Raw genomic sequence first — 18,986 nt, forward strand, 5'->3', positions numbered from 1 at the left:
CAATTTTCACTTAGAGGCTCACAAAGACAAGGACACCTCATCTCTTATATCAGAACTAGAGGCTGTAGGCCTTTCACAATTAGGGACGTGCCCCACACACTCAGCTGGCCACACGCTGGATGGTCTGTTCTCTAACAATCAGTGAATTTCTCTAAGGAACGTCCTTCCTCTTAACTGGACAGATCACTCTGCAGTTCTGTTCGACATTCAGACAGGGAGAAACACCCCTCTGTACACCAGCCTCCCCCCCTCCCCAAAGAAGTTCATGGCATGGAGTAGCATTGATCATTACCGCCTCGAATCACACCTGCTATCCACCCAGCATGATACCACTCAGGACCCCGAATTAGCTTCTACCAATTACACATTCAGTGCTCTAGTACCACTTAAACCTGCTCCAAAAACAGGAATGCCCCCTCTGCCCCTTGGTTCTCAGAGGCACTAAGACTCGAGAAACAACGTTGTGGGAATCTAGAAAGACGCTGGCGTCGAGATTATGACAACGCGGAAAAAATCTGCTATAAGGAATCATTGACCAAATACAAACTTCTCATAATCTTTGAGAAGAGTAACTACTACCGTAGACAAATCGAAACTGCCCATGACTCTGCTAAGCAGTTGTTCCAGGTAGTTGCTAAGCTATAAGTGCCTCCTACGAACTCCTCCAAAGAAGCCACCCAAGATCTTTGCAATTATTTATTTGTCGGATTTGTATAGCGCATAGCTTCCCCAGCGATGGGGCGTCCAAGCGCGACCAAAGACAATGAGGGTGGCTGGCAGGAAGGCAGTTATGCGAGAGTCGGGAAAATCCAGGTCTTGATAGCTTTTCGGAAAACCAAATGACTCTGATCTCTCTGATCGAAACAGGAAGCAGATTCCAGAGTTGCGCCGCAAGACAACGGAACGAGCGGCCCCCAGCTCTCGCTCTCACAACACGGGGGACACTCACTAACGCCTGATTGGCCGATCTAAGAGACCGCCGAGGCACATAAAGCTGAAGCAACTTAGACAAACCCAGGGGAGCCTGTTGAGTAAGGATCTTATGCGTTTTAAATTGGATTCGTTTCACAACAGGCAGCCAATGTAATTTGGGCAAGACATGGAAGACAGAAGCAGATCTCGGTAGTGCCACCAGAATGCGTGCCGCAGCATTCTGGATCCTCTGCAAGCGCTGAACACAAGACTTATTGGCCCCAAGATACAATGAGATGCCATAATCCAGTCTGGACAAAATTGTCGCCTGGATAATGGTCTGGCGTACCCTAGGGGGAAAAAAACGAGTATAGGCTTCAGACCGCGCAGTAGGCCAAAACATGTTCCTGCCACGGCTTTAGCTTGTGTATCAAACGTAAGTCCACTGTCGATCCAGACCCCCAAGTTCTTAACTGCCTCTTTAGGCACAGGGGCCGGTTTAAGGCTATCTGGCCAACACTGCTCGGACTACAGGTCTCAGTCTTTCCCAAATAACAGCACCTCGGATTTACTGGCATTCAGCTGTAGGCAATTATTTGCCATCCAGCCTGCAACCTCTACCGGGTCCTCCTTAAACCTTCCTAAGTTGGTGTTATTTTTCTTAGAAAAAGCGATCACCAATTGGGTGTCATCGGTGTATGACACCAATGACAGCCCTCTCTCCCTAGCCATCTGTGCGAGAGGTTGCATACAGACATTAAACATAAGGGGGCTCAGGATGGAACCCTGAGGCACCCCCTGTTGCAGGGCACACCTCTGAGATTGAAATGGTGGCACCCAAATCTGGAAAGATCTTCCCGTCAGAAAGCCTCGACACCAATCCAGAGCCCGATCCCTCACTCCGATGTCATGCAAACGCTTCAGCAGAATTTCATGGGAGACAGTGTCAAAAGCGGCACTTAGATCTAAGAGAACAAAGGCCGCAGAGTCACCTACATCCAGAATCCCTCGGATTTCCTCAGTCACAGCCAACAGAGCAGACTCTGTGCCGTGGCGGGCTCTAAAACCATTCTGTGAAGGGTCAAGAATTGCATTCTGCTCAATAAACTCAGTAAGAGTAATATGCACATGCAATTCCAGCAACTTTGCCAAAAAAGGAAGTTGTGAGATAGGGCGATAATTTCCTGGCTCACCCGAATCCAGAGATGGTTTCTTCAACAGGGGAGTAACTTTCACATGTTTCCATGATGCTGGTACTGTAGCTGAGGCCAGGGAAAGGTTAACCAGTTCCAAGCATACTGGCATGATCGTAGGAAGAAATTGATAAAAAAGGATTCAGTGTCAATTGGTGAGCCTGATTTATCCTGCAAAGGATCTCCAGATCTGTGAGAGATAACAGAAGAAACGATAGCAGGCTGTTTGTTCTTTGGGAAACCGGGCCATCAAGCCCGATCTTCCTGCTAGAACTAGCAACCGGGGGAAGATCTATTTTTTCAACCTTGTTGACAAAATACTTGGCCAGGTCGCTGCACTTGACTATTGGATGAAATAGGAGACATCTCGGACACACCACCATTCTTCATATTCTTGAGCAGGGAGAAGATTGTCTTGGATGGATTAGAACTAACTAAGATTTTATTACCGACATACTCAGCCCTTGCTCTCCGAGTTAACTTATGATAGTGTTTAATAGCCATCCGATAGTTGGTTTTCTCTGCTACATCATGCGTGCGCCTCCACACTCGCTCAAGCTGTTTGCAGTGTAGATAGAGACTCGTTAAACCAAGGTTTAGACTGGCCAAGATTTATCCTGGTCAGCTTAGCCGGGATACAACTATCCAGGCCTGATATTACCCAATCGTGGACTCGCGTATCGGCCGCCTCTATATCCTGTGGCAGTTGTGGCCTATGGCTAGACCAATATGCAGACAAACCACTACTGTCTAACTAATTCCATGGTCGTTTTAGAGCAGAGGTCGAGCAATACTCTCTTAGCTGACACCGCCACCGTAGTGTAAAGATCACCAGAAAATGATCTGTCCAACATTGTGGGACTGGAGGATAGACCTTCAGCAGGGCAAGATTTGAGAAAAAGGATCTAGTAGATGCCCAGCGGCATGCGTGTGCTCACGTACCCACTGGATCAATTGAAGAGCCTCTAGGTTAGCCAAGAAGCTTGCAATCTCTGTCTTCCCGATGTTTTCGCAATGGAGATTCAAATCTCCTATAATGCTGAAATTGGCAGCTTGACTAGCGAACAGCAAGGCTTTGTTCACTAGGTCTTCCCTGAAATCTCCAGATGGCCCAGGTGGGCGATAGATAAGAATGCCTGAAATGGTGAGGTTAGGGTTCAGCGTAATTTTAAATAGGGCGCTTTCGCAGTCCATCACGTTTTCCCTAATAAGACTGCAAGAGTAGATGTTTTTCATAATAATTGCAATCCCGCACCCCCGTTTCCCCAGTCTGTTTAGACTCTTCATAACAAATCCAGAAGGGAGAGCCAGCCAAGATTCTGCAATAGAATCTTGGGTAAGCCATGTTTCCGTTAAGAAAAGGACATCAGGGGCTTCATCCTCCAAAAGGTCGAAAACCTCAGCATGGTGTTTAGCCAGGGATCGACAGTTTAGGCTCATAAATTTAAAGTCTGTGTGGTCAGGAGGGCAGGGCTCCAACGCCTCCCCTGTGAGTTGAAACGAACATGCTTTGCATTTGACGGGGCCATCTAGTGGATGCCATGGTAGAGAAGGGCATTTGAATTGCATCCCCATCAACTCAGCACGCGAGTAGCTCCGGAGTGTAATAGGAGAAAGTGCAAGGGTTCTGGCACCTGGCGACGGCCTGGCACGGACGGGCACAGATGGGCTTGCCTTTGGCGCGCCCACTGCGCGGTCGCGTCAGTGCCCCCGCGGTAAAACAGTTTAAAATGTAAAAATAAAAGAAAGTGTGTCTGCCTTACATAAGCGCTCAGCAGAAAACATGCGCTGCCCTGACTCCCGGCTCACGCCTCAAGAGTCTCTTGATCTGCGCGGTCGCGTCAGTGCCCCCATAAGTACCATTCATTCTTGAGCCGCTAGAGCGCTAGCCGCGATTCCCCCCAAGATGGCGGTCGCACCTCCAACTCCCACGAACCAGCTTCCCCCTTCACTCCTAGCGCCACCACACAAGCGAGACACCCCTGTAATGCCCCCCCGGTACACAGCAGGAGGAAGCAATCAGGTGAGGAGAGTGATTACGGTGATTTTTCAGTCGCGGTAAAACAGTTTCAAATGTAAAAATAAAAGAAAGTGTATCTGCCTTACATACGCGCTCAGCAGAAAACATGCGCTGCCCTGACTCCCGGCTCACGCCTCAAGAGTCTCTAGATTCACTTGCCTCTTACTTCCAAGAAAAGGTTAGCCATATTTACGCCAACTTCTCAGCCCTAACAAAGGCTGGCAATCAGACCGACGACCCCAGTGACAATGAAACTACCACCAATCTCCCGAAATTCACCCAGGTCTCACTAGAACAGATCACTGACCTTATCTTCACTGTTAAGTCTGGATCCCCCAATGATCCTTGTCCTCCTTCTGTTCTGAAAGCAATCCCCGACCTGATAGGCCCCAATCTAGTAAACATCTGCAACTCGATGTTCCGCACAGGCACCTACCCTTCCATTTGGAAAAAGGCCATCATCAAGCCTTTGCTAAAGAAGAATAATTTAGACTCCTCAGAAACCAAAAACTATAGGCCCATTGCCCGTCTACCTTTTCCAGCAAACATTTTCGAAAAAGTCATGACCACACAGTTGGCCCAGTTTATTCATGACAACAATCTACTCAATGACACACAATTTGGCTTCAGAAAGGGCCAAGGTCCGGAGACAGCCCTCATCAAAGCCTCCGATGAAATCAGGATGGTGCTAGATCACGGTGGGGCCGCAGTTGTGTTATTGGATTTATCTGCAGCCTTTGACACGGTCGATCATACCACCCTGATAGACGTGTCTCCGCCATCGGCATCAGACACAAGGCCAAAGCCCTCCTTTCCTCCTTCCTATCAAATCGGACTCAGCTAGTAAAATTCGGTGGTTTCAACTCCCCACCATTTGCGCTCCCTTGTGGTGTGCCACAAGGATCATCGCTGAGTCCGACCTTATTTAACATTTATGTTTCTGACTTAGCGAGGATTATCAAATCCTACGGGATGGGTCTAACTTCATACGCCGATGATAGGCAATTAGTGCTAGCAGTACTCAATGATGGACGGACAGTTGCGGCAAGCTTCCAAGAGGGAATGTTGGCCATCAGTGCATGGATGGCCAACAATTACCTCAAATTAAATTCTGACAAGACGGAGGTGATGATCTTTGGCAATCTCTCCCCTGTCTGGTCCCCTACATGGTTGCCAGCCAAGCTGGGTTCACCTCCGTCCCCCGTCACAAAGGTCAGAAATCTGGGTGTCATGTTTGACGACAAGCTGTGGTTCATACACCACGCCAACGCAATAGTCTCCTCGTCCTTCTACATTCTCAGGATGATAAAAAAACTTCTACCGTTTCTCCTAATCAACGCTGGTAGAACTCTTATCAGCACACTGGTAATGTCCGAAGTGGACTACTGTAATGGTCTATTAGTCAATGCCCAGGAAAATGTCCTAAGTAAGCTACAACTGGTGCAGAATGCAGCTGCCAGGATTCTGTCAGGTACCCCCAAGTTTAAGCCGATATCCAATGTGAAACGACAGCTTCACTGGTTGCCCATAAAAAGCAGAACCAAATTCAAGGCGTTGTGTATCGCTTACAAGACAACCCATAATACAGGGCCTGAGTTTCTGAAGAAAGGCCTCAGCTCATATGCACCCAGTAGACCCTTGCGCTCATCAGCTGCCAGCCTTCTGACAGTCCCCCGCACCAAGAAGGGTTAATGGGGCGATAGAAGATTCATAGTCTCCACTGCCGGATTGCGGAACAAGCTCCCCCTTCACATCAAGACTAGTCCTACCCTTCTAACCTTCAGGAAACAAGTTAAAACCTGGCTCTATAACCAACAAGTCACCGCTCCTTGGCCTTTCCTTTCTTTCCAGTCCGTAGCGTCGAGACACCCAAGGGTATTTGCGCGCTTTACAAGTCGTCTAAAATAAAAAAATTAAAAAAAAGAGATACTGGTTTCATAGTCCACAAGAGGCATTTAGTCTATGATGCAGTGATTGGTAAGGATGCCACTTGGAGATGACTGTGTCTCCAAGATGGCAGTCAATGAGCCCCATATAGATACAGATGAAGATGATGTGGCTGATGAAGGCATGGCTGCAGAACAGGTGGTTACCGAGAAGGAAGTGAATAAGGGTATGGTCAATGACAAAGTAGTTAATGAGACAGTAGCCAATGAAACATGTCACATCTGAAGGATCCAGAAGACATTGAAACAATAACGCTTATAATAGGGAATTACCAGTGTGGAACAGTAAAAAAGAAACAAAGGGCCAAATTCATATGGAGGAGGGGAAACTTTGTTGCAAAGGTGATGGAGTTCTCTCCTTGACATTATGTTCTGCCGGTCTGATTTCGAGTTGGGTGGACCACAGATTTGAGGACGACAGACACTATTACGTCTCAGCTATGTTCAAGTCAAGTCAATCCACTTTAATCGATTAATTAAAATCATAAAAGTACAAGACAACATTTACTTTCATAGACAAATACAATAAATAACAATATTATGCTCATCATAAGTACGTTCATAAAAATTATTTCAGAACTCTCAAAGCTAAAGTGCAGTCAAAAAGATTGTCACTGAAGGAATACCGAACCATCCGAGACCCTCAGAATTTGAAAGTTACTTAACTAACTCATTGATCAGATTTGATCAGTAGGAATTAAAACAAGTTACAAAAATACATAAGGGACCAGAAATCGCTATATATTCTATCTTATATAGATATACAAAAATGTCAGTTGACTATAATTCTTCCCCTCAGCCTAACTGCGGCCACTAAGTAAGAAGCAATGTTAAAAATTTCCCACGTGTTGGTTAACATTTGTAAATAAAATAAAGCAGGTTTGGCCTGTAAAAAACCCCTCTTACGAAGTAAGGGAACCAAAAACTTCTTCCGAATGGCAGTGTAATGTTTACAAAACAGTAAAAAAAGTAAAGTATCTTGGATAGAGTCATTATCACAGGAACATAATCCCGCATCCTCAGGTTTAGACCAGCTCGCAAAGTCCCCCAAGGACAGATGTATCAAATTGAATCGAAATCTGGTCAGGAGCCAACGATGAAACGGTTTAGTAACTATTAGCAGATAGGGTTCTATTGACAGTGTTGTTTTAATTAGAGAATGAGCCCTAACTAGAGGTTTTTGCAACTCAATCCCTTCCCTTTCTGCCATCATCATTCTTATAAAGTTAGTTTTAACCCATTTCAGATCATCTTTCCTAATATTTTCTGGGTGATCATATAGTTCCTGACGACCTAATTTAGAGAACATGGATTCAACAAACTAACCACTTAATATTACTCACTTTATCCAATTTAGCACAATCCCGAAGTATCTCTTGATTCAGGGTTAACTCTGGATTAAGCCACACTCTGATCCAGCAGAGTAACGGCGCCAGGCTCAGAGTGTCAGATAAAAATCCCAAACCCAGTTCCTGATGTAAAGAAAAATTAGGGGTAGATTGCGGTACTGAAAGAAGATTCCGCAAAAATCTGTTTTCCGCTATCTGTAGTTCTAACTGGGGTTTGTAGCCCCAAATATCGGAACCGTATCCTGCTATGGCCAGACACGTGGATATGTAAATTTTAATAATGGCATCCATTGGTCTTGCCCCCAAACGTTTAACAAAACCTAGTACAGCAGAAGTTGATCTAATTACTGCATTCTTTTTTGATTTTTGCTGTGGGGCCCAAGTACTCCTTTCATCAAAAACTACCCCTAAATAAGTGAAAGAAGGGACAGCAGACACTAAGCCTCCATTACAATAAAAAGATCTTGGTTTTGTAGCTCTACGACCTGTAGACAAAACATGCGATTTACCAATATTTACAACCAAATCCAGGGACAACATAAAATCTCCAAATGCGTCTAAAAGACGCTGCAAACCTACTGCCGTTCTAGCCAGTAAGACAGCGTCATCCGCATATAGGAGAACTGGAATTAAAGTATCACCGACACGCGGAATGTCCAAGGTCGCTTTAACCAGAGTTTTATCCAGGGCATTAATGTATAAGGTAAAAAGCAGAGGTGCCATAATGCACCCCTGTCGAACCCCTCTCCTGGATTTAAAAGGTTTAGAGCACCTACCATCCTGGGACAACCTGATCGAAGCAGTAAGATCACGGTGGAGATCTCCTAAAAAATAAACCAAAGCCGGATCCAGGCCCATATCTAGCAAAATAGTCCACAATTTCGACCTGTTAACCAGGTCAAAAGCTGAAGTCAGGTCCATAGATGCCAACTTCAGCGTGCCCTCCTTCGCCATAGTATATTTCCCTATTAGCAGGAAAAGGTTCAAGCATTGATCCATGGTACCTCGACCTTTACGGAAGCCGTATTGAAGGTTACTTATGATTTTATTATCATCAGCCCAATCTGTGATCTTACCTAATATGACTTTACCTAGTACCTTTACAACCGAGTCATTCAAGGATATGGGTCTATAGCATCTTGGTTCACTCCGCTGGCCCTTTCTAAAAACTGGTATAATTGTTGAGTGACACCATGATGCAGGAGGCCCGATCACGGCCACAGCATTAAAGACATTAACCAAAATCTTTGCCCAGAAGCTGGGATTATACTTATAAATATCCGCTGGGACGTGATCTGGGCCCGGCGCTTTATTGCTTGAAGTATTTTTTATGGCTATTTCTATATCCTCGACTTCAAAAATAAGAGGGGGTAACCCTTGCTGTAAAGAGTCATTAGGCAAGAAATCACATGAGTCATCAGAGCCATAAATCCCTTCAAAATGGGTCAGCCATTGGTCTTCCGTAACATTATTATCCTGGCAGTTGTTATCCAGACCTGAAAATAGGGGAGTATTAACAATGGACCAAAACTTGGCACTATCTTTTAAGATGTTAACAGATAGAAGGGCATCCCAGGTTTCTACTTTAATTTCAGACTTCCGCCTATGGATCGCAAGCTTATAAAGTTTCCTTCGTCTCGCTATCAAGGGCCTATCTTGTGGAGAAGTTTTCAAGGCGAGAATTAAGGCACGATGTGCTTGCGAGCATTTTTCATCGAACCATTTTTCTTCCAATTGCTCTTTCCCTTTAGACTTAGAAATCAGATCTGCAGCAATCTGAGAGCAGATACCCACAAAAGCCACCAGTGTAACGGCCTCAGGATTTGTAGGTTCATTACATAATGTTATGAGATCTCTGGTGTTCGTACATAAATCATTAAAAAATGTGGTAGGTAGCACTTTAGACCACTTGAGCCTCCTGTCTTGATCACAGGTTACCATGTTGTTAGGACCTAGTGATCCCCCTCCAGTTCCTAGAAATCCACAATTGTCAGCCAATTCCAGTAGAACAGGATTATGATCGCTACAAGGCAAAAATATAGCATTATAATAGATTACCTTATCTAGCAGATTAGGAGACAAAAAAATATAATCAATAATTGTCTCACTATTCTTAAATGTATGATAACGGTCAGCGAAATTTACAAAAGAGGGTTCAGTAAGATCAGTTTCAGCCAGGAGGCTCTCAAGGGCAGCACCCCGAGAGGAATGCTCAAAATGAGGGGTCTCTGAATTAATATGAACCAACTGTTCAGAGATATAGCAATGATGGTCACATAAATGTATATTAAAATCACCTAAGAGTAATATATGATAAAATGTGGATTGATTTCTCCTATAATCAACTAAAAAGGAGTTCAGTTTATTCAAGTGCTGTTTGCTTACTTCAATATCACTTGAATTATAGAAATTGATAAGTAACAATTTAAAATTATTTGGACGGCTTACTTCTACTACCAATAAGTTGGCAGAATCGACCTCTATTCTCAGCTGTGTTCAAACCCCTTAGACGACCAGAAAGAATAAGGGCCGATGGAGTAAAGGCTGTTGGAGGTTTAGCTATATGTCCGCCAAAATAAATTGGATAGGTGGACACACAGCTGATTTTAAATGCCCGTCACTGCGAGGAACAATCTGGCAGTAAGGGGCATTCACAAGTGCTCAATTCCCCCTCGCCATGGGGATAAACTCCCATGACGAGGGGGGCATTTTTATTTATTTTCAAAAACGAAATCTCCATGTTGTAAGTTTGATATATGGCTCAGTCATGTTGACGGAGCAGTCCGTGAAACTTGCATTACATTTCCAGGAAACGCTGTGATGGAGGATCCTGAAAATGCACACAGGAGTATCAGACATCTCTAAATATGGCGGAAGAAGCATCCTAGCCTTGGCAGGAGTAAAGAACTGCACCAGGGAGACAGTAATTTCTCAGCCTGTCGAATAAAAATATATATATATATACATATATATCTATATATATATATATACATAGATATAAAAAAAATCTGAATCCTTTCAACTTTCTTATGAATGGGCTTTGGCCTGCCATTTTACGCACGCCCAATATAACATATTCTTATGCAGGTTGCCATTACTCAGATGCAAACTTATTGATCCACCTTGCCAGGTTTGAATAGTTTTTATGGTTTGTCTTCGATGGTCCTTTAGAGCTTACCCTGTTACCTTGTAGTTTGCATCTCCTCCTCCCCTAACTTGCTTTCTATGTAACTGGTCTCTTGAAGCATGGCACATTCAGAAGGAAAAAGACAATATACAAACAAAGCCTTTAATTTATTCAAAAGCTTTGACTATGCCACGTGCCTCCATCTCATCAAGGTGTAAAGACTTATTTTCTACCTCCCAATATCACACTGGCCTTTGGCACTATGGATTCTTGCTTCTATTGCCTCTTTTTACGTTCATGTACCAGTAAACAACTTGAAGCGGGCAGTTCCAGAGCTTTGGGGCCACTGAGGCTGCAGCTCCATTTTGCTGGTCTCTTTACATCTCTGCCTGTGCTCGAAGAAGCTTTTTTTACTTCAACGCTACCATTTCCCTAAAGATCCTCTGAACAAACCAGTCTCCTCCTCCTTACTTTAGCAAACTATCTTTCTCAGGGGCTAAAGTTGGAGACTGTACAAACAGGAACTTATGATGGATGAGTCAGACTTGCTGACGGAATGTGATGGGCATCAGTGGATCAAATTTATTGTTTAGAATCTGCAGGGCACAGTTGCTGGTCCTGCCAGAAATTTCCATACTTGTGAAGAGATGGGTAAATCGCAGACGTTTACACTTACTCAGTATTGCTCTAACAGTGGTTTTAATGTGCTTGCGATGTATTGATCCACAAAGTGTATGCTATTTGAGGATGAAAAACAAGAAATATGTCCTGTGACAGGATCCAAAGAACTGTGGGAGGCTGTTTCCTTAGTGATGACTGATGAAAGCATTGACACAATACCGGTCTTCAAATATAGTTAAAATATGATAGTTTTTCAGCAAACCCCTTTCAAATTCAAACAAAGCATTTTAGCATCTTTGAGCAAGATTGGATCACAGCTGTTTTTAAAACGGTCAAAGACAAATAAAGTAGAGAACAAAATGTGACATTTTAGAAACAGCTGTGTTTTGGCATTTGATTACAGAAACGGGTAACAGCACGTCACATGAAGAACAATGGGTATATGATTTACTTTTGCTAAGCAGATAGCAGCATCCAGCACAGCTTTAATGTGTCGCAACCATCCGGAACCCTCCAATCCGGAAAGGAACTCATTCACACCCACGCCTTTCGTTCCACTGACTGCAAGAGAAAGAAATAAGTAATGTTAGAAATAATAGCTACTGCTTAGTTTGAGGAGTCACTCATCATTTCCCAGATTCTTTACAAATACCCAGTGTTATGAGGACAATGTATGCTCAGACTAAGGGGGTCATTTAGAGATGGAAGTAACAGGTTATCAAGTACAAATAGCCAGATGGCCAGTCCGCCCACACCTTGCTTCCCCTGCCTCATTTAGAGGATGAAGCATGTGGTTTTTCCTGAGTCCAGTACCTTGCTGTCCCTGTAATTAGGAAAGTCCTAATTGCCAAGCACTGCAAAGGTAAACAGCATCAGAATGCCCCTCTTGGGTAGGAACAGCTTTCAGATGGCTATGTCTGTCGGCTTTTTTTTCCTGTCAGCTACTTCAGTGCATGCAAAGCATGATGGTGTCAACCAAGAAAAATACTCAAATGTCTCCCACATGCTGGTTAAAACTCCCACCACCTCTGAGGCATTGATAACATATTTCCCCAAGTAATATCTGCCTATAAACACCAGCGCTTCCGTTCATACTTGTAGTGGTTCTCTCAACCGAATTACAGGGACAGACCGGGGAGACTTGTCACTGATGAAGAGACTTCCTTATCTGCATTGGGGTCTTCCAAAGTGTGGAGCGAAACACCTCTCAGCATGTTAGGGAAACGAGATATGCGGGCACTAATGTGTCCTCTCCACCCCTCACTTGGGCAGTACATTACTAGCGTTGACTTATGGTAGTGCTAATTTCGTAATCTTAAACTGATATCTGTGGAATACTACATCCCCATAGTGATCCAATATATTGCAGGGACACCAGGCATTTGATGGAAAACCCTCAACTGTCAAAATGCAGCAGATCTTTAATACGGTGAATAATCTACATCTGCAACACTTGAAGATTGAAATTTCACCCGCACAATTTTAGATCAGCCTCTGTGATAGAAGACCAGTTGTAACTCCCTCAGTAGGTCCATTTGAATCAATGAGGGAAATTCTGCATATCTACTGTTTAGGGGGACAGCTTTAGCCAAGGGGTGACAGATTGGTTAATGTGTTTCATATTACCTTCATAAATGAAACATGGCGTTATGAATGTAACAAAACAGGCAACAGCAAAGATATCATGGGGTACCATTTCAGGCATCACTTCATCATCTAATCCTGTTTTTTCGATTATATGCCTTGTAGCCCTGCACTTAATGTGGACAGGCAACACTAACAATCCGTAAATAACAGAACATTGTGCACAGAAGCATTATTGTCTCATGCATACTTGCTAAGCAATGCTCATTCTGTTTACTGTGACTTCCAAATCCTGCTTTGTTTTTAGCATTTATGCATGCTTACAGTAATTCAAAACACTATGAAGCAGACAAAGGACACGTTAGCAATATATCAAACGCCTCAAACAACAAACAGCACCTAATGTGGAGTAGAATAGACATTCCTTTGTGTGCCTTAAAATAGACAGCTATCTGTAAAAGCTACCTATTCCCAAGGTTCGGAAAAGGAAACGCACACCAAGGCTACACAAGTTTTTCAAGGTAGCTCTTCAATAAGGTTAAACTTTGCACCCATGGAGTCACAACTTTTGTTAAAAGATTTTACTCAAGTTAACAAATATTTGCCAGCCTGAAACACTTCTACTCTGTACAATGTGCAGTGAAGTCTAAAAACCTGGCTCAAAGAAAGAAAAGAAACAGTGCTAATTTTCATTAACTAGAAGTAAATTTCATTAACTTGGAACCAATACACCGCATTCTAGTATCATGTTAGCTCTCCTAGACTTGTGATTTCTCAAAACGACTTATATCAATACAATGTTAGGACAGGTTGACAATACTTTGAAACAGGTTTGTAATGCCACGACAAAGTGGCGAACTACTAAGATCTCATGAACTTAGATTCAATCATTTACCTCATAGACTAGGGAGTGAGAACTTAGTCATCCAAAATATTTACTTGCCCCACAACGAAGGAGCCTCTCAATGTAATCCATGGCCTCACTATTGACACCCCTCATGCTGTGTTTGGAACACTTGGCTGTATTGTGTCCGCAATTGCTAACGCATGTTGTTTGCACTGGATCATGCATATGTGGTCATGTCCTCTTGTATCTGGCTGCCCCTCCCCATATTGCTTTCCTTATATGTCCTTTTATTCGACTCAACTGACAATGCTGTTATGTTCTTACTGGCTGCACTGGTAAATAACAATAAAAACAATTAAAATAAAAAAGATCACAAGAAATTACGTCATTAGACCTCTAACACCGACAAAAGTGTTCAAAGCCACCCATTCCTCTTAACTTGCTCATGGGTGTTCAGCATTTGCATAACAAGGATAATCAAAACATGATGGCAGAAACATACCTTCAAGGAGTTTTTGCAGACTGGATCGCATCACATGAATGTTTTCAATTCCTACAAACTGGAAGCGGATATTTGAGTAGTTGTCCTCATTCTCATAGCCTTTTCCAGCCGCTCTGTTGGCCATAGCATTCAACTAAAAAAAGAGAACACATCATGATCTTCATTTAAAATCCCACATTTCATAAATAAGTAGGTTTCAAGAGCACTGTCATCTGCGATAATGTATAAAACACTATTATTACCTTATCAGACAATGCAAAATTTAACATCACCAAGCCCGCAAAGTTAACAAAAATCAGACATAGTGCATGAATCATAGGAATGATACCTTTAAATGAGAAGAAGGTAGCTATGCGTAGTGTGAAATAGCAAACCCATTAAAATAGCAATCTTGGTGCAGGACATGAGCTCACCTTGTATTCAGGGTATGTTACAAAGAGATGTGAGAGATATGGCTTCCAGAAACAGCATGGTCATATCACCAACCCCTAACTTCTCTACTGACACCCTTTAGGGAATGCTTAGAATTGGCTCAGATTAATGAGACATATTGAAGTTAAGCATCACTTTTGTTCTTTATTTGTATTTTATGCCTTCTACAGCAGACAAAACAAGAGTAACTGTAGAGGCTATGAGGCTCAAAAGCCTTACTGCCAATATTTAGGTGAGAATAGATGCCTCTTAGTTGGTTTTTTACCTCAATAACTCCTCTTGCGTCTTTGACTCAATTCCATAATTCTGTGCAATGGTGGACAAGTACAATCATCAGCCATTAATGTTCGCATAAGAGTGCATTAAAACTTAAATAATAATAGCTATAATATATGACTCAATGCCACAGCTAAAGTGTCCATGTGATTCTCAAGTATTTATGATTAACTAGCACCCAATATACTTGATACAGAGATGAACTCTGAGTTTATTTTGTAGGGTCCATAGAAAGGACCAGCAGGTTGAAAAAGATCTGTGCATTAACTGAATTATTCTACTAAATTACATTATGTTAGACCCGGGATCCCTGGTTGGCTAAGGTAGGTATCTCAGGCCAAATAGGAACCCGCGATTCCACGTCAGGGAAAGGAAAATCACCTTCTGAGATAGCCCCCACTCACCCCCATGGTAGCTTGGCACGAGCAGCCAGGCTTATCTTCAAGGCAAAAGTGTAAAGTATTTGCAACCACGCTCACAGCAACCCAATGATGACTCCACAAATAGACTCCGCATGAGTTTTCTAAAACGAGTATACATTTTATATAAAAAGATATACGATAAGACCACACAATATAAATCCAACATATGAGTATGTGTACTATTTCTCCTGGCCGGTTGTTAGGCCAGCCAGCCCTTGTCAGTTCTGGCGATATTAATGAGCGCTTCTAAACATTCCACTGTAATCCTAATACCATGTTATGCAGTATGTAATGCTAGAATCAGGCACTTTTGCAATGTAACAATAGTGAGGCGTAATACAACAATCAGGCACTTTGCAATGTAAGAATAATGCAATGCGTAACGCAGCAATCAGGTACTTTGCAATGTAAGAATAATGCAAAGCCTAACATAGCAATCAGGCACTTTACAATGTAAGAATAATGCGATGCGTAACGCAGCAATCAGGCACTTTGCAATGTAAGAATAATGCAATGCGTAATACAACCGCCAGGTACGTCGTTATGCAGAAATAAGGCAATGCATAATACACTAATCAGGTAGTTCTTCATGCAGGAAAATGCAATGCGTAATACGCTAATCAGGTAGTTCATTATGCAGAAACAATGCAATGCGTCATATGACAATCAGGTAGTTCGCTATGAAGGAATAATGCAATGCGCAATACTCTAACCAGGTACTCCGTTATGCAGAAATGATGCAATGTGTAATACGACAATCCGGTACTTCGTTATGAAGAAATAAGATAATGTGTAATACACTCCGGCACCAAACACGGTGCCTTAGGCGGTCTCTCCGCCACTCCTTCAGACTTGCAATCAGCATTTGTCAACAGTTGCCCCCAACACGGGTATGGTGTAACAAAAAGTGCAGCTCCACACTGCCACTCCCATGGCAATACGGGCCACGATATGAGCCGAAGCACAGGCTCAATGTGCCGGAATGAGAGAGAGGCCGAGAGCGTCTCCCTCCGAGCCCGCACTCCACCCCAGGAGTCAACACACGTTACCTGGGGGGCGCAAACCCACTCTCCTCTCCTCGTCCAGCGACTTGGGCCTCCGATGCAATCTTTGTGAATTGGCAACGGCAGGCTCGTGCCGGCGGCTCAGCTCCTCTGGGGCTGCCGGTCCGGGCCGCTACTTCTACAAAGAGCTCAGGCTGCCACAGGGCACATGCACACAGCGTCGCTGAGACTCCCTTGCGCTTCGGGAGCAGGATCATTGGGCACTCCACACGAAGGTCTCAGGCTGCACGAAGATAACGCGCACAGCGTCGCTGAGACTCACTTTAACTCCGGGTACACGTTCACAAGGCAATCCTCACGAAGGTCTCATGCTGCAAAAAGCACACGCACACAGCATCGATGAGACTCACTTGGATTCCGGGTGTACGATAACAAAGCAATCCTCACGAAGGTCTCATGCTGTGCAAAGCACACAGCATCGATGAGACTCACTTGGATTCCGGGTATGCATGTTAACAAGGCAATCCTCACAAAGGTCTCACGCTGCACACGCACACAGCGTCGATGAGACTCACTTGGATTCCGGTGCACACAATAACTGGACAATCCTCACAACGGGTTCAGGCAGCACAAAGCACACGCACACAGTGTCGCTGATCCTTGCTTGGACTCCAGGTGCCCACGATGACAGGGTACACCTTATGAGGGTCTCAGGCTGCATACACAGGTGCTGCAAACCAGCGAGACACTCGCCACGTTAATTATGGTGGAAACCTCAATTAGCTGTCCTATTTAAAGCCCCTTTTTGACATGGTTCAGCTATCCAGCGGAGCCACGGGGAGGCCACACGAGGCGGAGCAGTGTCCCAGGAGCAGTAAGTACGGCATAGCCGGGATGAACTTCGGTACTACGAGGATGTCGCCTAGAACTACTCGACATCCCCCCTTTTTTGTGAAATACCTATTTTTTCTCCTAGATTGCATATACAGGCACCCCTTCCACCTGTTCAAGGCTCATAGTGCATTATCCCTACAACTGTCAAGTAGGTTGTTTCCTTTTCCTTAACATCTCTACAGCTCAACAATATGGGCTGTTATTTTGTATTCTTTATGGGCTGATTAGATTTAGTCCTTTGGAATAGAGTGTGTGCTTTATGTTCTGTGTGTGTTTGTCTCTGTTATTGTCCTTTGTTTATTTCAACACCAGGACACACCACCACCATTTCTTCCCTAAAACTAATGTTAAAGAGTCTAATGTCACACATTTTTTGCAGGTCACCGTTGCTCACAGTGGACGAAGTATATGGCTTGTAAAGTACGCCATTCTGTCTTTGCAGGTTAACGACTACAATGACCTATTGAGGCATCATGACTTAGTGCAGTGAATTCACTTGCACTACACTCTTTACACTTGACATATATCACCATTAGGACTAATAGATTAATAGATTGTGCACCACAATAATAATTGTGAGTATAGGAAGGGATCCTTATGGTCCTGAAGAAGAAGCTTAAGGGGGTGGGGGGGGGGGGGAGGGGGGTGCTTCAAGGCAGACATAGGAGGCACAGCTCGTTGAGGCACATACACCTCCTTCCCCACTTTTTAATAATACCAGCTCTAAGGTATATTAAAGGTTTTTGACCAATGAGCCAGGTATTTTTTAATTCACTTTCCTATTCACTCCTGACCCTTCCACTCACACTCCTACACGACACATAGTCGTCTCACAACAACAATGCTCCCATGTAGACGTAGGTCGTAGCACGCCCCGTCCAGTGGAGGGGCGGGAAGACCCCTATGATGAAGCATGACACCAAGGGTCCTTTTGGTGTGTGAGGAGTATTTAAACAACATGTGTGCACTTTCCACCACTCTAGGAATGCATACTTAATCTGGGAGGATTTAGCGTACATATGTATCTGAGGGTGGGTCCCTATGCTTACTAACTTGACTTTGGGAGGGTGTATCCACTGCTCGTGCTGAGCAGTACCTCTCCACTCCCCATTTGTTTCTTTTGGTCTCAGGCTGCAACAAGCACACAGCGCCGCTGAGACTCTCCTGGAAACATTTGTGTTCCTGAGTTTCTGCAACAGGGAGCCAGCTCACCTCGGGCTCTTGGGGATAAGTTACTTCAGGACACAGCACAGCAAAGTCATTTAAAGCAGGGGCACACAGCAAAGTCCCTTTACCCTTTCCTTGGTTAAAACAGCAAACTGCAGGCCAGCTCTAGAACACACAGCAAGGGTCAGTCCTTTCCTTTAGTCTCTTCAGTTGTTTCTTCCTTGGCAAAGGTTCCTCTTGACCACGAAGTAGCTACAGTCTTGTTCAATCTTGATCAAGCCATTCTCCAACGTTCAGGGGCTTCAGCTCTCATAGTTATACCCCTCAATGGCTTTGAAGAACAAGTTACTTACCTTCGGTAACGCTTTTTCTGGTGGATACAGTATCTGCCTGTGGATTCCTCACCTTGTGAATATCTCCTGCGCCAGCAACATTCGGAATCTTTTGTAGCAGTCCACGCCGATGAGGTCGAAGACGACGTCACAGAGACACGGCTCCGCTCGCGACTCCGCTGACGTCACCGGCTCCATAAGAAGACCTCGTCGGCATGATGACGTCAGTTCTGCTCTTTTTTCCGTGCCTTCGAGGCACACGGACGGACTGACAGCAATATATACACAGTATACACAGTACATAATATACAAAGCAACACACACAGTGTGGAGAATAAGTAGAAAGGCAAAAGAAATA

The 18,986-nt window shown here is 44.0% G+C and overlaps 1 protein-coding gene across 2 annotated transcripts in view; it reads right to left on the reverse strand.

Annotated features, from left to right (window-relative positions):
• MTMR6 (myotubularin related protein 6) overlaps positions 1-18,986 on the reverse strand; it is a 592,867-nt gene that overhangs the window by 125,517 nt on the left and 448,364 nt on the right. For both annotated transcript variants that reach the window (XM_085621607.1, XM_085621606.1), the window contains 2 exons: positions 14,102-14,234; positions 11,620-11,729 (listed from right to left, as the gene is read on the reverse strand). In XM_085621607.1, the coding sequence (XP_085477733.1) occupies positions 11,620-11,729; positions 14,102-14,234 (243 nt within the window). The remainder of the gene's footprint in view (positions 1-11,619; positions 11,730-14,101; positions 14,235-18,986) is intronic.

The sequence above is a fragment of the Triturus cristatus genome, chromosome 8 (assembly GCF_964204655.1).
Source record: "Triturus cristatus chromosome 8, aTriCri1.1, whole genome shotgun sequence".
Lineage (NCBI taxonomy): Eukaryota > Metazoa > Chordata > Amphibia > Caudata > Salamandridae > Triturus > Triturus cristatus.